This window comes from Pezoporus wallicus, unplaced genomic scaffold (genome assembly GCF_028554395.1).
Source record: "Pezoporus wallicus isolate ANWC-B61680 ecotype Strahan unplaced genomic scaffold, APGP_CSIRO_Pwel_v1 contig_7985, whole genome shotgun sequence".
Taxonomy (NCBI): domain Eukaryota; kingdom Metazoa; phylum Chordata; class Aves; order Psittaciformes; family Psittacidae; genus Pezoporus; species Pezoporus wallicus.
In genome coordinates, this window is record NW_026636538.1 from 959828 (window position 1) to 984301 (window position 24474).

General features: G+C 43.0%; 1 protein-coding gene across 1 annotated transcript in view; it reads left to right on the forward strand.

Annotated features, from left to right (window-relative positions):
- The first annotated feature begins 3621 nt into the window (after positions 1–3621).
- Positions 3622–24474, forward strand: part of LAPTM4B (lysosomal protein transmembrane 4 beta) — a 62477-nt gene continuing 41624 nt past the window's right edge. Inside the window, exons 1-2 of the mRNA XM_057400516.1 lie at positions 3622–3809; positions 20261–20372. Of these exons, the coding sequence (XP_057256499.1) occupies positions 3714–3809; positions 20261–20372 (208 nt within the window). The 5' untranslated portion in view covers positions 3622–3713. The remainder of the gene's footprint in view (positions 3810–20260; positions 20373–24474) is intronic.

Here is a 24474-nt window from a genome sequence, read left to right on the forward strand (position 1 = left end):
TCCTCCCTGGCAGAGCATGAGACTCAGAAAGTCCTTGGTCAAAGTAAACATTACTGAGCAGTAACTAAAAACATTGGTGTTAATCAGCGCTGTTCCCAGCCTGAAAGTCAAAAACACAGCACTGCACCAGCTACTAAGAAGGAGAAAAATGACTGCTACTGCTGAACCCAGGACACCTCCTAAAGCCGTCTTGCTCAGATATGTATCAAAAAGGTTGGAAAGAAGAGTACCAATAACCAATTTTAATGAAAGCACAGGAAAAAGCCAAATGGATCAGAGCATCCTCTGGCAGAGAAGTTGTACCCTGGAGTGAAATCGTCATGGAGGATACATGAGCAGCACGGAGTACAGAGCAGCAGTGGGACACAGGATATAATTGTTTTTCTTAACAGCTTGCAGCACAGAGAATTAGCAACAGGCCAAAGTTGGGCTGGGTCCTTCCCCACCTGGCTAGCGCAGCTCTCGGGATGTGCTGCAGCTGTATGAAATAAGCTTGTCGATTTACAGCTCTGCTCTGGTAAGGAGGGGCATGGGCCGTGAGTCTGTATTTCTCTTCTGGATGCAGCCTGCACAGTGACCTGTGGCTGAGCAAGGGCTCTGGTGTTGGACTGCCACCTCCCTCTCTCTTCACCAGGAGTCTGCAGAGCTGTTGCTGTCACATATTCCCATTCCTCTCTCCAGCTGAGGTTGCTCCTGTGCATTAACTTTTCCCTCTCCTTAAATATGTTATTCCAGAGGTGCTACCACCATTGCTGAGGGGCTCAGCCTTGGGCAGCAGCAGGTCTATCTTGGAGAGAGGTGGCATCGACTCTGTTGGGCACCGTGGAAGCTTCTAGGAACTTCTCACAGATGCAACTCTGTGGCCCCCCTGGTACCAAAACCTTGCCACACATACCCAATACAGTTGGTTATAAATCAGGAGTGTTACATGAAGCCTGATGTTTCGTGATCTTTCCCATCAGTCTTTTTGAATGGAAATTAATAATTATACAGGAAACTGCTCTAGAGTAATTAGTGTTCACCTTCTCGTTCTTCCTTCCTTTTTCTTCTAAGGATATCCAAGTTAGTCATTTATGGGAAATAGTAAGCAAAAGAAAACATGCAGTTAATTTCTCCTTACAGAGATGAGAGCTGTGCTGGGGGATGTTACAAGCAGCTACTGCCTCCAGCAGCTCCAGGGCCCAGGGTTCCTCCAGCCTGGCTGCTGGAGCCCAGCTTGTTGTGCCCATTCCAGGCTAATGGATGTGGCCACTGTTTTCCTGTTTGCAGGCATAGGACACCAATGGGGATGGCTACACAGATGACCACAGGCATGGTGCTGCCTTCAGCTGGACTTGTAGAAGACTTAAGTACACACCAGCCAGTCCAGCTTGACCTTGGCACGTGAATACCACACACACCTCACCAGTTTGGGGCAGGTACAAACTCACACTGCCCAGCAGCCAGCCCCAGGCACACAGGCTATGTGTGACCTGTAGTCCCACTCCAGACACTGGCACTGAGCCCTTTGCTTGCCTCACACCAATGCCCGAGTAGCTAGCCCTTACTCCATGCAGCCGTCGTCCATCCATTCCCCACCCCCTCTGTGGAGAGTGAGACTGCACAGAGGGATAGTTAAGAAAGGTTTTATAAGAAGAGAGGGTGATCAGACACAGGGCTCCATCAAACAAGTGCACTTTACATGCAACTGACCCCTTTTATACCTCTTTCTGTCTGATTTCCTCCCTTGCTCCTTCCCCATTCTTTTCCTCTTATCATTCCTCCCTAAGTTTTGTACCGATCAAATATCTCCAATCCTCATGTTCCTCTTGTTTGACCCTTCTTATCAGTCAAAAATTCCAGGTGACACTCTCCAAAGCTGAGCCTGGAGCTCTTCAATGGCCCATCAATCAGTAACCAGAGACTTTTGGTCTTTGGCATTGTCTCAATTGTCACCTGTCCAACAGATTTGCTCTGTGTATTCTTGTTTATCGCATCCCCCTTTGCCTACTATCCCCTTTGTTTTGAAAAGATCAGTTCCTTGGTCAGATAACCTTCATGAAGCACATTCTTTTACCTTCTGTGCACACTTACAAGGTGAATATACAAGGATTTAGTCTCTGACTTACTTACTTTCTGGTGTTACAGGACAAGGTCTCTCAAGGTTACCAGTGAGATAATCCGGACCACATTGCTTGGGATTTTCCTTTGGTCTCTTGAATATTTGCTTTGCCAATGTGGATGTTTCATTTTACTAGAATTTTATTGTCATTTTTGAATATGAATCTTAAAAATACAATATTTGGCTTATGCATACAATCTAGTCAAAATCGTAAATTCAGTGCCAAATGGCTTTTCTTTTTATGTACAAAAAAAAAAACAAACAACCCTGAAAGTTTTATAAGGACAAGCCAAGAAGAAAGGTTATGTAAAGTTGCTACTTAAAGTATTTTTAATTTAATTTACTATAGTGGCTTTATGTGTAGGGATAAGGCATAGTTAAAAATGCTCCTCTGTGCCAAATTAGCTTTTATCTTGGAGTTCCTGTTCTGTGCGGATGTATATATGAAACAACGAAGAGCCCCAAAGCAACCATATAGGGAAATATTTGAGTAATTTCAATGTTATATTTTGATGATAAACTCTGGGATTTGGTAGGAAGCCAAGATAAGACGGCAGTAAATAAATTATTCTTAGGGTCAGGCTGGGCATACAGATTTCCTGGGAGAATTTTCTTTGTTATTTCCTCTAGAGAACGCTACAAGTCTCAGATAAATAAAGTATGAAAAAAGTCAGCTGCTTGGGAGGAAGTTTAGCTTCTACCCACACACATCAGTGCTGGAACACACTGGAGAGTCCTTCCCCCAGTGCTGTTTCCCCACCTCCATCAGAGCAGTAACTGCATGTAGTAACAATGAGATTATTGTTAATAAATTTATCAGTTACATGAGGCAACTCCAGCCTCCTTAATAACTGCAACTTTGGGAATGGATTGGGAAGGCACTATGAAAGACGATAAATCACAGAATCATAAAATGCCAGGTTGGAAGGGATCTCAAGGTGGTCCAATTTTTCTAGGCAAAGCACGACCTAGACTAGATGTCCCAGCACCCTGTCCAGATGAATCTAAAGGTGCCCGCAGCTCATGACTTCAGACTATGGGGCAAATCCAAAGCATTCCATGATCTCCTCCACTATTACCTTTCTTTCTAGTGAAATGGAGTGTTATTTCTGTTGATTTGCCAGTCGAGTTGTCAGATGAGCTAGAAGCTTTCCTAAGGAAGCACTCTCTGGGTCCACTCTCACCACAGTAACTCCAGGCCCAGCGGTGCCTGGGAAGTGCGGTAGGACAGCGGGAGAACTGCGCCACGCCACTACCGCGCCATGCCGGGCACAGGCAGGCCAGGCTGTCCGCTCCCTCAGTTCCCTCAGCTCTGTGTGTTAGATTCCTTCCGTGCTTTGCTGTGACTGCTCCAGCGCTCCGGGGCCGGTGCCCGTGCTGCCACAACGGGATTTGGAAGCAGCACCTCCCCTGACCCTGCGAACCCCCCCGCCCACGAAGCCTCCGCCCGCCACCACAGCCTGGACCGGGTCCCTCCGCTGTCGGCCCCGCCCGCTGGGAGGGGCGGCCCCAGCCCGGCCTGGCCCCGGCCCCGGCCCTGCCCCGGTCCCGCCTCCGCGGAGCCGCGCGGTGAGAGGCGCGTAGCGGCGCAGAGTCCCGAGTTGCCGCGGAGATGCAGAGCTCGGCCTGGACGCGCTTCTACTCCAACAGCTGCTGCCTCTGCTGCCATGTCCGCACCGGCACCATCATCCTCGGAGTATGGTACCTGGTAAGCGCCCCCTGCGGCTGTGCCCGTCCCATGGGGGTCCCCTCTCGGCGCCGGCGGCAGCCTCCGGTGCTGCTCCGCGGAGGAGCTACGCGGGGGAGCGCCCTCGCTTCCGCGCTGCTGTCCCCCGGGTGTCCCCCGGCGAGGTGTTCGGCCTCTGCCCGAACTGGGAAACGAGCGGTGCGTGTGGTTAATGGCCGGGGGAGAGGGGCAGGAGGCAGAGCGCCGGCAGGCTCACCAGGGTGTCATGCGAATTGCTCTTTAGGGGAGGAAAATGTAAGGGATGGAGATCCCCGGAGAGAGGGGTTTCCCCCCAAACTTCGGAGCGGTGTTTGTCGACCGCAGCTCTGAGCCCCCGCTGCTGCGTGAGCCCCAGCAAGGCTGCCCGGACCCTGACCACGCTGCGCAGAAAATGTTGGTTTCTCATTTCTGACCGCTGCTTCTTGAAGTTGGGTGTTCTCGTCATTGCTGTCCCTTGGTTGTCAGATAACTGCTTGTCAGTAGTATCTTGGTCTGTCTGGCAGGGAGCTCTCAAACCTTCCAGGCAGCTGCTATTGGGTACTAGAAAGACTTCTTTCCTCTGGCAGGGTTATAGGACATGAGTGAAGAATGGACCCTTGAGGCACAGTTTTAATGTGTTACCATCGAGCCCAGGGGTTGCTCGACACCCTGTTATTCAGCCAGGGCAAAGACTCGGTGCAGAGAAGGCACATTAAGCCCTTGATTCTTCTCCTGTCTTTGACAATCATTTCCTCAATCCCTTGGGTGGCAATGCAGGAAAAGCAGCTTTCCCAGAGCCGGCCCTGCCATAGTCACAGGATTTGCAAGTGTGTCATGACAATAAAAAGAGTGGGTTCATGGCTGTGGGTTATGTCGATGCACTTCTCAGCCTGCTCAGTCTCTTGGTATGGGAAATCAGTCTCCCTCTGACAGCAAAGGCCATGCAGAGCTGTTTGCCAAGCATCATTTTTCAAACAACTGCAGATGGAAGCAGATTAGACCCGGGTTTATTTGCTAACTACTGAAATTCCCTTCAGAAGCAAGTGAAAAACGCAGGGCTGCCCTCCATTGTAGGACAGCTCATTAAATAAATTAAATCAGTGTAATAAAAAGGCTAGGTTGACATTTATGTCCTAGACATCATATAAAATCTTCCATGTCCTATAAAATACATCTTTCACCACTGAGAAAATGGTGCATTAGTTGAACGATTTCTTCCTCCTGGTTTAATAAAATAGGAGTTAGATGCAATATCCACAGCCTGTGGTATCTGGTATCAAAAAAGACGCCCCTCTTTGCCTGGCTGCAGTGAAGTTTCAATGAGTTTTAATACGACCTGAAAGGTTTTGAACATTTCTTCTAGGATGCTTATTATTTCTTTCTGCCTTCAGCTGAATGAAGCCCTTTCACGTTGGCTCCACAAAGGCAGGGATACAGATAATTCAGCTGTTCAGTGGACCTAAAGATATTTGAGAAGAGGAAAGTGCATCAGCTGGCCTTAGATAAAAAGAAGAGACTGACAGCTTTTTAGACTTTGTTACCTATTGCATTACTAACATTTAAATACCAGTGCCCAACTTGACACAGTATTTTTCTGCAAAATCTGCTTTTAAATTCTCTAGCTAGCAGGTATTTCCTGATTTACACCTCTTCCTACTTGGCTTCTTTTGCTTTCATAACTTCTTCAGGGCGGATTTCTCAATGACTTCAAACTGGCAATAACTCATAACACGTCAAGGTGCATGTTTCTTTCTGCACTTTCTCTACAATTACAAATGTTTAGATTTTCGAAGTTAACTATTAAGAATAGAAACTTAGATGCATATTGATAACAAAGGCTGAGTCTTTTTGCCAGCTTACAGAGTTAGGAAGCAGTAAGGAAGGGATAAGGGATAAGCAGTAAGGAAGGGATAGCTACTTGAGTAAATAGCTCCCCTGGCTGAAAGGATTGGTTTACAAAGTCACATACAAAAATATTGCTTTATCTCAGAAGAGCAATTATGATTTGATGCCATGTTCCATCAAGGGTTTACATAGAAATAGATGCCATTTTTTGCCTGCATTTTGGGTGGTTCTCTTGCCCCAAACCACATGTGAGCTATGAACATTGCCTCAAATAAAGTTCAAACAAAATACCCTTTGATTTTTCACCATGCATACGTGTATTCTTTATACTGTTTGACATTATGCTTTACAGGAAATTACTTGAGGAAAAAACATCCCTCTAAGAGAATGAATAGTTTTGGCAGCCTTTTAAAATAACATTTTCACACGTTGACCATTTTAGTATAATTTCAGGAGGCAGAATTTCATGTCTGAGTAAATGTGGAAAAAATAGTGCATCTCTCCAGGATGGTATTTTAGCTCTTTAGTTTTAACGTTTTAATTGGATGTTTGGGATCCTACGAATAGTGGAGAGAGTGGGGAGCTGAGTGCAGGGCTGCATGATGAGAGCACTTTCCCTCACAGGTAAGGGGAAGGAACACTGTGTGCACTTCCAGCACAGACCCAGCAGCTATGGACACTTACAATGGTCCTGTAAAGTATCAGTAGCTGGGAAATAAATATTTAACTTTGCTCTATTTTAGAACATAATGGACCTCAGAATGCTAATGTTTCTATAGCTACTGTGATTCAGTAGTTTCTTCTTGGTAGAGCCATAGCTACTCCATCTAGAATATTATAATTCAATACAGCATTGGATGATATTGCAATGTGGTATGCCAGAATACAACATACACGTTCTCACCGAGCACTGAGGTACTTCAGTGTCAAAAGTAACTTGCAAAGGGTGGGGAAGCCACGGGAAATTTCCTGAAAAGAATATCTCATCAGGTTGCAGGACAGCCCGCACTTCAGGAACTTGTGTGCTGCCTTGGGGAGGAAAGCTTAGAAGGGGGTGCTATAATGCTGAATGCAAATGTTATGCTGAAGGTTAAAATAGCAGTAATAAGGCTGGCTGGGGTAATATTTATTTCAAACCCTGAGGACCAATTTGGTTTGGCTGGTTATTTTACTTTGGTCTGTAGCCCATTGGCATAGACTGTAATGTATTATAACATGAAATCAGAGGTCTCAAGTAATAACAGAGAAGGCACAAAAGTCTTACAAATGTCATATTGTTAAAAAAAAAGCCAAAACTGGAAAATTAGAAAGTCACTTCCAGCAGCTTAGGTTTTGTTCCAGACAGTTGTATCAGCGTGCTGTTCCAGGCAGGGACACCACTGAAATGAGCCAGCTTCAGTTCTGATCTCCCCTGGGTGCCACAGTACAGGAGAAAGCCAGTATTTTTGTCAGTTCCAAGTGACCCAGTCAGTACTGGTGAGTCAGAGCTACATCCCCATCGGTAACGGCATTTATAAACACAGCATGTCTTCTTCCTGAGGAAACGGGCTCCGCTCTCTTTATCTAAAATACAAAGAAGGAACAATGCCAGACATGCTGGCAGTGTTATGGAAGGATTTCCCACTCTCCTGACACATGGCAGTTATGCACAACCCAAGACCCCACCAGCACCACCTGGGATAATGGGAATTATATGCCATTGACTTGGGTGGGAAGAAGATGAAACTTTAAGACATCAGCTCAGAAAAAAACCCCAAATGTTACAAGAAGGAGCTTTCATTTTGAGCTCTATGTGCCCACTGCTGCTGGCTGCAGCAGTGCCCTGGGCAGGGGCTGCTCCTGCTCTGGTGCCCCAGGAGCATGGCAGGAGCCACAGGAGCTGTGCAGCCCCGCTGCCTTCCCCAGGGCCCTGGCAGTCAGGGGCTAAAAATAAAACCCTAATGGAAGGCCGAGAACCTTTTATAACCATGCGTTACTGCATCGTGCAGCTCCCTTGGAAGGACGTGTGGTAAGAAGGGAAGTGGAGTGAGCCGCAGCTCTTAGCCAGGGCAGCTTTAGCGTTTGAGCTGCTATTTGTGGGCAGCTCATCATCAATTGCTAGTAGTGGCATGCCAGTTCTGGGTTTCTCTGAACATGCAGTTGAAAGCACGCATAATCTCTACCTGCATCCCAGGCAATTTTTAATAGGAGAATTGAATCCTAATGGATGAAAAAATGTGCTGTCTGTAATGTAAAGTGAAGGAAAAGCACTGTTTGCTGTGGCCTCATTGATTCACAGGTTGAACACCTTGCTGAGATCAGTAGAGTACACTTGACCCGATGTCAGAAAAAGACTCAAAGTATATCTTTTGCAACTTATTTACCTATTTCAAGCCCTGTGCAAAGCAGCATTATGGCAATGTGCTTAAATACCAGTTAGAAGATTGCTGAAATACTGGCTTACTTGGCAGGGAGTAGAGATCAGCTCATGTAAGGAAAATACACCTACACTGGGGTCCTTCCAAGCTACTCTGTACCTCTTTCTGCAACCTTTGCACTGTCTGAGACAGCTCACATCAGGAAGGAGCTGTAAGTGGAGGACCCGTGAACAGGGGGGAAAGGCCCTTTCAGGGAAAACAAAGAAATTCTAAGAAAAGATGAAGTTATTACTTACTTTCAGACATGTGAGAATTGGGAGATTTTGAAAAATTAAAAAAGACCTTAAGTTGTGAAAAGGGAGAAATTGCAGCATAAGAAAGCCTGATGTTAGAGGGAATTGGAAACTTTGTTATCTGAGAGCCAGGTTGCGGGAATTTGCATGAACACGAGTATGAGGCCTTGTGTTTTACTTAGAAAATTAGTTTTCTTTGCTTTTATATAGAATGAAACGGGCTAAGAATAAAGGATCTCCAACTTTATCTCCATATGAATGATCATAGTATATCAGCCAACTCACTGAAGGCTCTGCAGTGACTGAATATTTATGTCCCAGTGCCATGTCTATAAAATTATCAGTAGTTTTTCTATTGTCTGTACTTCCTTTCATAAAATGAAAGCTGAGACCTTGAAAAAAACAGTAGCATTCTGAAGTAAGTCATTGGAGACTTCCTGTGCACATGCTTGCTCTTTAGGAGAGTGCAGAGAAAACTTGAAATTCATTATGAATAAAGAAAAATATGAATTCAACTTTCAAAAGCTTCCCTGTATAACTGATGTACCTGTTGAAATCCAACTGAGACTGAAATCAGAGGAAGTTCAGAGCATTTGCTCTTGCAGTGGATCACATCCATTTCATTATCTTCTTCAAGACCAGCAGGAAATAAATGACTGATCCTGCACAAATATCTGCTCAGGGCCTGCATGGTATTTCCTTAAGAAACTGAAAATATTTTAGGTGTGATAGAGTAAAGAATAAAGACCTGCACTGATCATTACCATGAGCACAATGTATCTTGTCTGAAGGACCTTCTCAATAACTACATTCTGATTGTACCTTATCTAGAGGGACAGAGTTAAATAACATTACAGTTAATTTCTTCAAGAATGGCTTCTGGAGAACTTAAAGAACTCCTCCCCACCATGCCCATGCCCATGCCCGTGCCCAGGTTGGTTTCTGCAATACAGGATCTTCTCCTGCCTCCTTTCTCAAATTCATGCTTCAGGCCCTCTTCAGTTAAATTACAAAATACATGGGAGGAAGTTAAATTGCACAATCAATAAGAGAGCTTGCAAAGACTGTAAATACATCTGCATGACAGAATCAATCCATGAACAGCCCATAAAGATTATCTGGAAAAAAAAAAAAGGTGGATTCATTGGTACATATCCCAAGTTACGTTTGTGCTTTCTGTTCTGAATAAAACCAGCCAAGTTTGTGTCTGCTGTGTTGCAGAGAGGAGCAGAAACAGCACTCTGTCAGTCTCCAAAGACTCTGTCATGCAGCAGTGTTTTCACGAATGTTTTTCTTTTAAAAACTTTCTAAGTTGTTGAAGGCAAAAAAATTCTTGTAAGAATCTTCTGGACGCTCCATGCATCTACTGTTTATTAGTCTGCAGCACAACACAAGGATTTCTGTAAACATCTTTAAGCTTTAATCCACTTACATAGTCAGTTTTTCTTATATCCTCAAATACCGCACTGGGATTTTTCACAGAGTGTATGACTCTTTGCAGTGATAGCTGATAATCTGCATCAGTTGTCCAGCATAATGACACAGTTATCAATTTAGAAAATGCAAACCTTTGTTAAATACCCTTCTTTTCTCAGTAAGGCCTTCAATTGGATAATAAATTCACTGGGATTACAGGGAACAGTTGTCTCCCTCCAGTGAGAAAACAGATGGTTGGTTGTAAGAGGAGCAAAATTTACATAAATGCTTGTTAGAGGAAAGAAACCCATGAAGAGTCCAGTATGCTATAATTAAATTTGCGGTTTATACAAAAATCATGAATGTATTTATGGAAAGGAAAGGAGGTATTGCATTAATCAAGTAAAATGTGTTTAGAAGTTCTGTTGAAGGTTTAATACGTATCTCCTAGTGAGCCAAAGGAGAACACATTAAGCTTCATAAACTGATCATTGATTAGACTGACGTCAGTGAAAATGCAATTAGTCTTATATATTCCTGGACATATGTAACGGATGTTGCAAAATAGCCAGGAATTAATTTCCATGATTGCTTTCTTTTTCTCTGGTTTTATTGTGAGGCTTACACCTTGACTGTAAAACTATGCAGTTTAAAGTACCCAAGACTTGAAAACGTGCACAGGAGCTACTGTGCTGTTCTGCAGCTGGGCTTAAGGTTTAAAGCCCCAAATCTCCAAACAGCAGAAGAGGAAGAGAAAAACCATGCTTGTTGCTGAAGGTGCGAGAGAATGCTCCTTGTTGATCTGAGGTAGCGAATCTGCCAAGAAGGCATCACTGAAGAAGCAATCCAGACTTGAGCCTTGCACACTTCCTGGACCTCCTGTGAGTCTCTCTCTTTTGGATGTCTGCAGTCAGCTCTGACTACCCTCACCCTAGTCATCTGCCTTAGAAGAGGTTTTTTAAAGTGCTGTGGCTATTTCTCATTTCATTGCTGGCTTGTGCTGAGCAAGGCCTTGTTCTGTCAGGAGATATATTAAGCTACTTAAAACAGACAGGACAAATGCTTTGGCAGAAACAAAGGTTTGTGGAACATTTTCATCTTGCAGAGGTGTATTTCCCAACTGTGAAACAGCTGTGCCCAGAAAAATTGGATCCATGTGATCATGTTGTTTACTATTTCAGTAATTATCTGTACTGTACCATCCTTTGTGTGTGCCCACTTCTTCCTTGCATAACTAAATCCCTGCCTTGGGTTACAAAGTGATGGAAGGATGCAGTTTATTACTGACAGCGTGTTGTGGTTTAAACCCAGCTGATAATTCAGTACCAGGCAGCTGCTCACTCCCCCTACAACCCTGGGCAGGATGGGGAGAAGAATCAGAAGAATGTAAAACCCACGGGTTGAGATAAGAACAGTCCAATAACTAAGGTACTATATAATTCTACTAGTAATAATGATAAGTGAAATAACAAGGGGAGAGAATATAAAACTAAAAGAGGAAAGGAAAAACAAACAATAAGCCTAAGTGATGCACAGTTCAATTGCTCACCACCAACAGCCTGATCTGAGCAGTGATCTGCCCTTCCATGTAACTGCCCCCAGTTTATATGCTGGTCATGACATGCTGTGGTATGGAATACCCTCTTGGCTATTTTGGGTCAGGTGTCCTGTCTCTGCTCCCTCCTGGCTTCTTGTGCCCCTCCTCACTGGCAGAGCATGAGACTGAAAAGTCCTTGATCAGGGTAAGCACCATTTAGCTAAATCGTTGGTGTGTTATCAGCATTATTCCCAAAATAAAGCCAAAACACAGCACTGCACCAGCTACTAGAAAGAAAATAAACTTCATCCCAGCTGAAACCAGGACACAGCTCTGGTCCCTTACATGGCTTCTGTGGATCTTGGCTTGGTGACTACGTAAGAATAATTGAGCAAAGGTTTGGTGTGTTTTGGTGGTTGGTTTACTGTTTTATTTTTAATTCAGTGTGCATATGTGGCTTGTGGTCCAAAGGTGGGGCACACTCCTCTCTCACCAGTAACAATGTCCAAAGTGGCTAGAGGTGAGTCTGAGCCCATACAACATTGTGGGCTGGTGTGGGTAAGACGTGCTGGCCAGCGCCATCTGCCTTGGGCAGCCCAGCGTACTCACAGCTGTGTTGACTGGCCCTTCCTCTGTCACATGCCCCCACTAAGGTTGAGAGCCACGGAAACTGCCACAGCTCCCATCAACATCTGCCCTCAACCTTTCACAGTCACCTGCAAGACTCAAAAATCCCTTTTTGGAAGTCAAGGGCAAACACAGAAACCAAACAAATCCCAACTGACCAATCTGAACAACCCTTTTTCCAATGAGGTTTTAATGCATACCACTTCTTTGCTGGCTCTTCACAGAATCCTGAACCCAGATGTGCTTTGGTAGAAATTGTGAGCTGGTCTGGCAATGTTATAACTTGAACATGGGTACATGACTGTATTTCCCCAGAGCTCGGCAGAAGACCTCAGCAGTCATTTTCGGGACTTTGCTCAGATACAGTTTCAACTCTCTTTAAATACAATGTAAAAATAATGAAGTAACCACTGATTAATTTGCATAAAACATCTTATTTCCTCAAACTATTTAAGGGCAAAAATTAAGTATGTAACACATTAAACTCTATCTCTAGGGAGGCAGAAAACTCTAGTGGGCATCCTGCACCGTCGGTCCATCTATTTTTTGTCATATAAATGAAGTCATTACCGTGTTGCATTAATAACAGACCTCTTGTGGTTTGGGTTTTAGGACTGTTAAAAGGCTGGCAGTAGGCAGTAGTTGAGTCATTTGTATAGGGGAGTGCTGATAAATTATGCTGGACTTCCTATATCAATTTAATCAGGATAGTCTTTAAAGTTCAATGCCCAGTGTCATTTTAATAATCAAAGTTGAAATTATGTATAAGTATGATGAAAATATCTTATGCAGCTTTCTATTATACGCTCTCTGTAATATGCTAGTCTGAGCCTGCCTGGATCATTCTTTGACTTCTCATGAGTAAAGAAAAATAAGCAACAAGAATTGCAGACTCTAGCCTGTCTTCTCCAGATTAAAAAACACAGAAACTTAATTGCTGCTTCTCATCTGCCTAATGCAGACCCTATTCCAGTGCAGTATTTCAGGTAGCAGCCAGAAACATATCCTTTGAGAAGCCACACAGGGAAGTAAGACAGAACAACTTGTGTAGGAACAACATTTTCTTTTATTCTCCTGTTATTTTAAGGCTGGGCAATAATGTGAAGCAGGAAGGCTTATGTTTTGTTTTTAAGATGCTTTGTAATACAGTTAAGCACTTGCATCTCCTGAATAAACAACTCACCCTTTTCTGTATTCCTCCAACCTTTTGGCTTCAGTAATAATGTCTGATCATGAATTTCACTGGTGAAAGGGATGAAGGATTTTCTTTTAATCCAACTTTATGTGGCTGTCTTTCTGTTTAGTCTCCAGACTCTTACGTTTCATTTGGAGAAAGATAACCAAGCATGGCTGGGTTTTCTTCATTGGACCATTCATTAATTTGTGTATCACTAACACATCTGCTGCTTGTCCCCCAGCACTGGAGAGTTGAAATGTTTTCAATGGTATGAGGCAGAAGGCTTACATAGCAGAGAAGAGGGGAGTATCTACTCTTGACAGCCAGGGTTCTCTTGCTCCTGCTTTCCAAAAGTTCAAGCCACTGACTGAGGTGTGCTCAGATGTAACTCAGGGTCCTAGCGCCCTGAGGAGGAAGGTGACTGAGTCATCGCCATGAGATCTGTAAAGAAAGTTGGGCACGCAGAGGGGACACCTTGTTCCTTCTCACATTGTTTGCCTACTCTCCACAGCAGTCAGACAGCTGGAAAACCTTCTTTGCTAAAATTGCCTCCTTGTTTCCTCTTTAATCAGAATTCAGGGGGAAAAAAAGGAATAAATCGATCAACCCAACAGACTTTGCCTAACAGAGAGAGAGAACAGATAGAAAAATCTGCCTATACAGGGTAATAGTTCATAAAGCTTAACTCATCATCAGTGCTAACAGAGAAGTTTGAGAAAGGCACCCCAGATAGTGCAAATCTGCTCTGTCTTGGGTTAAACCCTGAACTTGATATTTTTTTCCCTTTTGTAGGGTTCTTGTGTCTTTCTGATGAACAAGTGCTCTTGCTTCGATTAGCATCTCCTACGCTAAAAGAAAAAAAAGCAAGAAAAATGCAAAGAACGTGCCAAGTGGGAAGGCAAAGGTGCATGGGGAGAATTCAGGATGCTGAGATAGCTTAACTATATGTTTTCTGTATGTTTTATTTTCTCTAACAGGAATACTAACTTCAAATGTCCAAGTACTATAAAATATTCTTCTGTTGTTAATTTAGTTTCAAGGAGCAAAAATAGTTTAAGACTGGGCTTTTGTTTCTACAGTTTCTATAGAGAATGAGCGCCTACAGTCATAAACTTACCCTGAGTTTTTTTTAAGGGAGGTAGATGGCATGGGGATGTTGCTTGAGACTTTATTCAGTTTTATTGAAAACATTTAGTATTTCTTACTAGTAAAATTAATGCCCTTGGTGATTTGCTTCAATAATGACTCTATAGAGGACAACAAACTAAACACTGCCAGTTTTGTGGAGTATTAAAAACACATTAGTGTTGTGTGTGCCAGCTCACAACCTGGCCAAGGTTTAGGAGCCTTGGTCAGCAGCATCCCAGGATGGGTCACTGTTCAAAGTCCGTAGAGAAATCTGCTGTTATTTGATTCTCAGTCACAACTGTTTTTGTTCAGAAACATTATGTCATCTTTCATCTGGTAGCTCGATATGGACTACAGAGTAAACTCCATTGATGTTTTTGGTAACCCACTGGCCATATCAATCACAGTATTATAATTTACTAGTACAGATTACATAAAGTTGGCGGGGTAGCCCAGAATAACTGTGTTTTCATTACTTTTTTTTTAATTATTATTTGCTCTATCATTAAATCAAAGTTTATCTTTGCAGTTTTCTATTTTTCTCCCCTTATCTAAAAGTATCAGGGTTCACTGTCATTAAACCAGCTCTCCAACAAGGAGCAAAGGCTCCTTAGTTAGTTCTCTACCAGTGCAGAGATTTAAGGAGTGTGCTTAAATGGATTTATCTTGAGTTCAGTGAGGCTGAAAATAGACCCAGAATTGAAAGTGTGCGTAAATTTTTCACAACAGAGACAGCATCCAGACTGTTGGCTTCAGTTATAAGTTGAATCTTCAATATGAATAAAGCTAGGGGGTTTTCCTTACTTTTTCCTACAAATACAAGGATTTCACTTCACTACGTCGGGAAGTCTTGGGAGAACCATAGTAGAACATTTGTAGAGGGGACCTTCAATAGAAACATTGATGTATTTTTAGTACAGTGTGTCAAGTTAAAGTAAGCTTAGTATTTCCTCTTCCAAAACTTCTTTATCAGAGCAATTTTATTTCAGCTCTTGACTGTAAGCTGGAGGAAGGTAGGGGAAAATTAAGCCATTATAACTCCTGACAATCCTTCAGTATTTGCAGATATCTGTGTAAGTTGCTGGCTTGAGCATTTCACTGCTTGAATTAGGAATTGCCTAAAGATCTGTCAATTGCATGTTCTTAGGAGATAGTGGAACTAATTTTATTTTAGATAAACTGGGATAAAGACCATGCAGCTATGTTCCTGTGAAGGGTCTGAAATTACAGTGGTACTCAGTTTCTCACCACTTGTTGATGCAGTGGTTCCTGACACCTTCCTTCCCCTGCACTTTATCTCTGTGGATGACCACAGTTCACTTGTGATCTATGGAACAAATGATATGGAAAAGACAACTCACTTGTTGGTAGCAGAGGTTTGAATTTTAGTGCACAATACAGTTTCCAAATGCTGGATGCTGTCTGTGGAAGACATGAGGTTGCTTCCTTGTATCCTAAACACTACACATTCCCTCTAGCAGAGCTGCCTCATATCATACCTAAGCTGCTGGTTCTTTATTGTGGTAGAGATGGTAACAGCAGCAGTGGCTGGGCGTGCCAGTCAAAGGCTCAGCACCTGCTGCCTGCATGCACCATCTCTCACACAGTTGTTGATGTTTAAAATATCTTCTACTCAAATCTGAAATGGTGTTTGTAAGCCCAGAGCAGGAAACCAAGTAATGCTCCAGTATTTGCACTACGCATCTCCTCCATAGTATTTCCTGTTTCCCCCTTTTCATTATACATTCTGGAGTCTCTACAAAGCAGAGTTATTTTCCTCTTCTATATTGATGAGAAGGTGGATGTTTTCCACCTAGTTGCCAGACAAGCAAGATTTGGGGATTTTTAAAATTATTATTTTACTTCTGTATCAGGATAAGAGGACAGTCGGGCATTTCTAGGGCTTTGTGTGGGATCTTTGTCCAGTCTTTTTTGGGGGCACTCTGGGCACCATTCTTCAGGGCCTGAGCCCAGGTGCAGGTCTGGGAGCTGATAACGGGGTCCACCAACAGCCCCCAACATGGCAGGTGATGAGCCAGGGCCAGGGGCCATCCAGGAGGCCCAACTGGTGCAAAAGGGGATGAGACAGGGGCACAGCTGTAGACAAGCTACAGCATGCATACAAGAGATCCATCCAGAAAGCTTAGCTGGAGACCAGCACTCTAGTGCTGCCACTGGGACAGTGACTGATGACCCCAGGCTGATCTGAAATGGGGTCCTGGACCATGGACAGGGGTGTGGGGAGGTCCATGGTGGGACAGGGTAGGGTCAGTAAGGCCTGTTAGTGCCCCCAGGCTCCTCTTCTATCACTCTGGGTAGCACCATGGCCCTAACCAGCAGCAGGACCCAATGGTTACCGTTCTGACTTGATTGTGCAAAATCTTGCATTTTATTCTTACCACTGAACACCACCCTGTTACATGTTTGTGATCATGCTTCTGTTTCTCCATCCATAAAAAGGAGGATGGCAGGTCTCATTGGGAAGGTATAGGGCTTAGCTGCTTACTGGAACTTTGCATAATAAAAATGCTTTCTAAGCATTGTTAATTAGTTATTACAGCATTTGTTGCTGATGGAATGTAAAGCATCTTGCAGAAATATCCCTTTCCTTTTCCTAGAACAGAAGTTTCAACTCATACAGCTGCATATATCTTCGGGGAATCTCTTTACACTCTTGTCCTTGATTATGTGTCCTTGGAAGATGCTCTATCTGTAAGTTTTTAGACATATTAGTTTTATGCATTAAAACATTTTTTAAAATTCAATGGTGGCATCAGTTTCAAAGCAAAAGGAAAACCCTAATAAATAGAATATACACAACGGTACACACATTTTTTTCTGGAGAAAGAGGATGAGAAATACACATGGTTTATTTCACTTGCACTGCTGACAGCATAGTTGAAAGGTGCTTAAAGATCATTATGAGGATCTCAAGAGAACAACCTGATAGAACAGAAAAGTGATGCACTAAGGAGCATTAGAGAGATTCCTACTGACTGCAGCAGGCTTCAGATCAGGCAAACACAAATCCGTGTCTTAAACAGAGACTTAGAGGCAATGCTGACAAACACGTAATCTGAGTCTGGACGTAGCCAGAGAAAGTAGAGTGCCTAGGTCAGTATTTTGTGAATCTTCCTGGCTGTGTCTGTACAAAAGATGCCTTTAAAATAGCAACACTATATATGTTTATAGTTTCTGATTGAAGGGTTATTTTCAGTACTCAAGTAACATATTTATTACTGACATATGTCCTCTAGCTTTCTGTAAAGCATATAAAGCTATGCATAATGTTAAATAACGTTGTTTGTTATTTTATGCATGTGTAATGTTAAAAAATGTAGGATTTATAAAACATAACTTTGAATATTGACAATCATCTGATCTGTCTTCAAAGACAAGATGAGCAGCTATGGCTGCAGTCTTCCCAGCACAAAGCCATGTAACTGTTCTGTGGAAAAATGCATTAATGAAGACCTCTAAGCCCCTCCAGACAAACTGTTCTGCTATCTGATTGTTCTTATTATGCAGCAAACTGCCTAACCTAGATTTCCTTTTGCTGTAACTTAAATCTGTTACTTCACTCATTTCCCAGCAGATCTGGAGGAAAGTCTATTGCCTCCTTTTCCTTGCCTTTCTGAACAAACAGACTGAAAGCATCTCCCTACGCCACCTTCTTGCTAATCAAGCCCAGTTTTTCCCCTGTCAGTCACACTTTCCAGGTGTCTCATCACCCTGTGTTCTGTGCAGGATCTTCCCCAGCGTTTTTCTTGGAACATTTTGAAGGACTTTGAACTGGACCCTGTCTGCAGAGGCCTTGTGGAGGGCAAGTGGGAGGATGAGTTGTGTGTCAAATACCTTTGTTTCTGCAGTACTGCCCACCACCATGTAGCTGCAAAGATGAGCTCATGGGATGGCACAAAGTCACATTCAGTTTATTCGTTGTCATACCCAGACTTTTTCTGGGGAATAGCTGAGGAACTGTTACCTATTCAGTTATTTCTTCTCTTCTGTAGCTGTCACAAACGTGATGCTCTATGCTTGTTGGTATTGAATTGTGCTCTACTGTCTGAATTCTGCCATACCTGGTCAATTTTACCTCCTAAAGTGCTTACAGTTTGGCATTGTCTGCAAATTAAAGAAAGGTACAAGTCACATGTGACTTGAAATACCAAATTTTTCAATGGTGCTGGAAAACCCTAATAGATACATCTTCCGTGCTGACTGTGAATCCTTGACAACTATGCTTTCATTACAACTATCCAGCTGGCTGTGCACTCACCTTCCTGCACTTTCAACTAAACCATGTTTTCATAGCTCATTTATGAGAATCTCATAATGTCAAAAGGCTTGCTAAGATGCAAAGAGATGATCACTACTGGTTTTTCCCTATCCACAAGGCCTCTGAGTCTGCCCAAAATGGAAAATAAAATGAATTTAATTAGAGCTTGCCCTGAACAAGCCCATGGTGACTGTTGGTTATGACCATACAAATTTGAAGTACTAAAATGGGGATACTACTTGATTGTCTGTTCTTCGTCTTATTTTATGCTTAATTGTCATAATCTAGCTAGAAATTCTTTTACATGGCCTTCCTGCATTGAAACTAATAAACTGTGCTTGCTCATTCCCCATCTTGTGAACTCAGTCTATTCTCAACAGTTTTTCAATGACAGTTACTAACAGATCTGGGGCCAGGTAAACCTGATGGAATTTGTCTATCAAAAAGCATTTATCTTTATGAAATTCTCTACCCTGTTATGTCATATAATAGCCTGTGTTCCTTCACCTTTCTGTTGCTGTTAGTAATCTGTGAGAACCAAAGTAATGAAAATCCATCTTTCCCAACATACTCTATTATGCCAGAGAGAGACTTCATCAGGGACTGTAGTGATAGGACAAGGGGTAATGGGTTCAAACTGAAGCAGGGGAAGTTCAGGTTAGATACAGGGAAGAAGCGCTTTACTGTGAGGGTGGTGAAGCACTGCAATGGGTTGCCCGTGGAAGTTGTGAATGCTCCATCCCTGGCAGTGTTCGGAGCCAAGTTGGACAGAGCCTTGTGTGACATGGTTTAGTTTGAGGTGTCCCTGCCCATGTCAGTGGGGTTGGAACTAGATGATCTTAGGGTCCTTTCCAATCTTAACTGTTCTATGATTCTATTATCAGCTTTCTTCTCTCTGTTTTTCTGTTCATCAGTTATCTTCCTAGTTCTGTAGAATAATCTTTCAGCCAGGCTGTGTTATTTCACACTGAGCAATCTTCTTTTCTGCAATTAGCCCTCTTTGCTTAAAGCGATATGAGCATTTTGTTCAGATTTGTTTTAAAATATAGCTCTTGGCTACATCTGTGTTCCTCTCACAGCTGATACTTGACAATCCGCTTCTACTGAATCACTTGATACTATATTCTTGTGTTTAATTCACTTATTTCATTTCATAGCCAAGGCCTCAACATATGTGATTGCCTGTCTTTGCCGTATGACACAAGAACATGTGCATCAGACATAGGGCTCACATTGCCACCTACTTCTGTCTCCACAAGGCCTCCTCACTTAGCAGCTCATGTGAATCAGCTCATCACTCATGGCCTCTTAAAATATAGCCTCTTCCATCAAATCAGGTCTTCTCTGATCTTCTCTGATCTTTCACAAGGTTTGTCCCCAATTACAGCTCTGCCATGCTAATAATCCTTGACTGCAGCACTCATTTGTAATAATCTCAAAATGATTTGTTTTGATTTATTTTAGTTTTTGCAACAGAACAGACTGAAGTGGATGCGTTAACATGTTTATAATCTGAAAGAGCAGCAGCATCTTTTATGATGCTGTGGGGAAAATAGGAACCAAAAGGGATAGTCCACATTTTGTTTCATTTTCCTGCCATGGCTCGGGGAATAAATAGGTCCTGTTTACACAAACCCAGAAAAAGTAATTGCAGCGTTAGTTAGATACTACAGTTGTACAGTTTGAAAATGGCATTTACTGTGGTTGGCATGGACTGCGGTGGGTATATGTTGCCCAGGGGTTTTTCATTTATAACTTGCACAACTTGACCCTTTTCCCTTTTTCCTCTCTGTAGATTATCAATTCAGTGGTATTGCTGATTCTGCTGAGTGCCCTGACTGATCCTGACCAGTACCATCTAACCAGTGCTGAATTAGGGGGTGAATTTGAATTTATGGATGATGCCAGTAAGTATGAATTGCCTGAATACTAGCACTCATTGCTTCAGTTTTATGCAACTGTCCTATCATTTCAGTAGTTACTGTCCTTTAATTATTGCTTCACCTTGTTATCTTAAAGATATTTTCATTGTGAAAGGTGTATTCATGGCAGAGTTCAAACTCATTACCTACTAGTAACCTTGTCTGCTACCTATTAGTAATCCATGTGCTCCTGGCTTGGCAGAGGCCAACCCTTGACATGGAGATGTTATCCCTGAGCATGATGCAAAAAGCCCCAGGGGACTTTTGCTAGACACAGCATGATATGGAGTCTCTGCACATCCCAGAACTGTGTCCTGTAGTGCCTGCACAGGCGTAAGAACCCATAGTGCTTCTTATGTAACTGGCTAAATATGTTCATTCATGTTGTACATATTTACACACCTCCCATGTACACATGGCAGACTTGCACAAGCCTGTTGTAATAGATGGAAGTACAAATATTAACTGCATGGTCATAAGCATATTAGAAATAACACAGGATGAATTCCTTCTCTCATCGAAGGCCATAATAGAAAATCTTCATTATAGTTTCAGGGCAGAGTGAAGTAGGCCATTTATGTCTCCTGAAAAAACTTCCTATCCATTGCAAATGTCTTTTTCTTCCATGACTGTTTCAGATTATTTGCTGATGTTTGGTCTGTTGATTTGCTTTAACCATTTAATTTGTATCCAGAAAAGTTCTCCTTCAATGTGATTTTGATATTTTCATTTCTGCTCTCAAGATTGTTACATTCAACATTTCTCACAGTAATATGAAACAAGGTCTCCTGCTAATTACACTGGTGTCTTCCTGCTCAGAATCACACCCATCCACAGCAAAAGGCTCTAAGTCCTTCAGTAAGAATATCAGTAAGAAAAGGAATGGCCCCACACATGAGAAAAATAATTGCACCCATAGTGGGTCAGAGCTGCTGGGTATTAGTTAAGGGATGCTTATTTCCACAAGGTCTTTATTGCAGATATGTCTAATTCAATTTATTAGAGGGCAGTTGCTACTTTATTGTGTCTTCATTGAAAAACCACCTACAATTTCCAACTAAAAATCTTTTTATATAACTGGATTTAAGAAAGTAAGGACCATAGCAGATACAGATGGGCTCCTAGCTGATTCTGACATATTAAAACTGACTGCCTTGTCCTAATTCTCAGAGATTAACCTTGGTAATGACTGTCTGTCAGTGTGGTTTTATATAGCCGACATCAGAGGCCTGCCAGTGCCCAAGGCTTTAAAATTGTAATTCTGTTTTGTAATGCAATAGCTGTCAGATCAAGTACGTTGGGGATTTCCAGCTACACTTGAAAATTTTATTTTCTATATTATTTTTTATCGAGGCTTCTGAAGTGAACCCTGCAAGACTGTAAAAGGATGGCTTGTGGGCCAAGTGACCTCATTTCTATTTGGTAAAGAGAACATTCCACAGGCGGTTAAATTATGAATGAACATTTGAATTAATGTCTCCTTTTATTTTTTGCCCCCCCCCCCCCCCCCCCCCCCCCCGTTTTAATGCCTTACTGAGTAAAAGCAGCTGAATCAAGCGACTGGCTTTTATAGTTACTGGAAATAGCTGGCAGGAGATAATTTTGTTCTTTTTCAAGTATAACTATATTTGTTCAAATCTGCAGAAATGCTTTCTGATAAAAAACGGACAAACTTCCACTGTCCTACTTTTGTCTTTTTTCCAAGAGTTTCCCAGGTTAGCTGCATGTGCTGAAATTCTTAGATATGAAACCATGCGTATGAAATACAGGAAGATACATCTATTTTTATGATAATGAAGGTCCCAAAGTTGTTATCTATAGGTACTTGTGTTGACAAAAAATAATGATGGAAATATTAGTAACCATTATTACTAATTTTGATGCTCCTATCAATAGCAAGCAAAAAAATAATTACAATCGCCTGTGAAATTGTCTCTCCCTTTCCCTCCCTCCTGCTTCATAACAGAGCTGAAAATATGATCTGGAAATAAACTTATCAGCTGAGTCACAGTAGTGGAATTACAGCTAACTTGAAGTTTATGACAGATTTCTCTTGACTTCCAAGAAACCAGGATTCCCCCAGTATTTGTATTCATATTTATTTCTGGCTGTTCTCAGGCATGGTTTATGGAGAACAGTCAATTTTCTGTTTCAGCAGTGGGAAAAACTCCTGCCATGCATAGAGCCAGAGCCAGTGTAGTGTAAACTGCTTGAAAATGCCAGTGCAGCATCAGTTCTGCTAATGGCTGCTCAGCCTAAATTTCAGGATTTAGCGTGGTTCCCAGTATGTTGCCAGAGGCTCCAAAATGCCTGTTTGAATAAGGAGAGAAGGAATTTACCTCAGCACTTAAAAAGGCCTGTAGGTTATAGCTTTTCCCCTCTACTTTAGAAAAGGAAACAAGATGGGAGGGAGAAGTCTGCCAAGACCTGCCATACGGCAGATGGAGGTACTGGAAGACACCAGTGTGTGTGGTTTGGCTGGCTCTCTGAGATGTACATCTAGGAGCCAGGGAAGACGCTGGGTTTCCTCCTGTGCTGCATATTCAACTAAGCCCATTTAGTCTCATCTTTCTTTTTATTATTTCCTTAGGGCCTGAGGGAGTTTATGAACTAGAAGCTGGACTAGGAAGAAACAGAAATGTCTGAGCTGCCCAGTGTTAATACTGCTGCTGTTAAAAGACTAGTAATCTCTGGTCAGGAGATGGAAGAGCCCTATAAATTGTTTCAACTCCTCAGAGGGTTTCACCTGAACCTCCTGCTCAGCTTCTCTGGATTCTGACATGCCAACAGCCCAAACAAGCAGTGAATGTTGCTTAGTTATACTTACTGCCGTCACAGTTTCACACATGTGTGTGATACTTCATAAGCCATATGAAAAGGACTGAAATCCAATGTGTGCCCTATCCTATGTGTGCCCTATAGAAACTGAGGGGAACTTTGACACTGATGTCAGCAGCTGAGGCCAAAATCCACCCGTGTCCCTGCCCAGGCAGGTAAGACAAGCAGAGGTTGCAGGGCAAGGTAATGTGATGGTCTCTCTGCTGCATGTGACATGCATCCAGGGCTTAAAAAGATTAATCAAAGCAGATAAATTTAATAAGGAACCTACAAACAGGAGGCCTGGACTTGTGCTGGGGGTTAAATGGAAGTGGTAGAGGAGGTACCCTTCCTGCCCCAATCCATCACCACTACCCAGGTAGCATGAGCCCTATGTCACACACACAGGGAGGGGAAAAAAACTAATTCCATGCTCCAGTGTAACATGTTCAGGGCTGCATCTTCCTCTCTAGCTGTATCCCCTGGAGTAAACAAGCTGGGTTCAAAGGTGCAGCAAACCCTTTCCTTCTCATTGGCCTCCTTCCTTTGCTGGAGAGAAAATGCCACCGCCACACAGGTTGTGACCCAGGAGGCTGCAGGGTGGCTGGCAGCAGCAGGACTGAGCTTGCACAAGCAGTCTGGAGGAGAATGAGGCAGTATTCCTTAGCTGGCAGTAAGGAGGCCAGGCTGCTGGATAAGTAAGGCTAGGAAGGTGGGCAAGACTGCCTGAGGATTGTAGGCTGGTGATCAGCAGCTTTCTAGCCCCTGCTGTTGGAGCTGTGAGCCAGTGATTAACTCCAGGGCTAGGGCAGTTGACGAGCTGGAGGATTCGAGGTCTCCATCACTCCACACAGGTCCTGGCTCAGGGACTGGCCTCGCTGGCTGCTCCTCTCTGTCCCCACAGCACCCACCACCAGCCATCTCTAGACAAGGAAAGCGTAAGGCAAGGAAATGCTTGTGAGATGGGTTTGAGGGAGCTCCAGTTGCAGAGCTTGCTGTGCACAAAAGCACCCCATGGCAGCAGCTCTGCCCAGCCCCAATGTGGTAGGAAGGATCTCACTGCAAGGTATAAAAGGAAAAAACCCACCCCAAATGTTTTCTTTAAATCCAAGCAGAAAACTCAAAAACTGTCTAGGACAAGAGGCTGTATAACCATTGCAGTGGTCCAAGTACAGCCCTTCTAGCCGTAAGTGCAACAGACAGTACAGCATGGCTAGAAATCACACACCTCTGTTAGCTTCTCAATTAATGTGCTATGTATCTAGTTTTG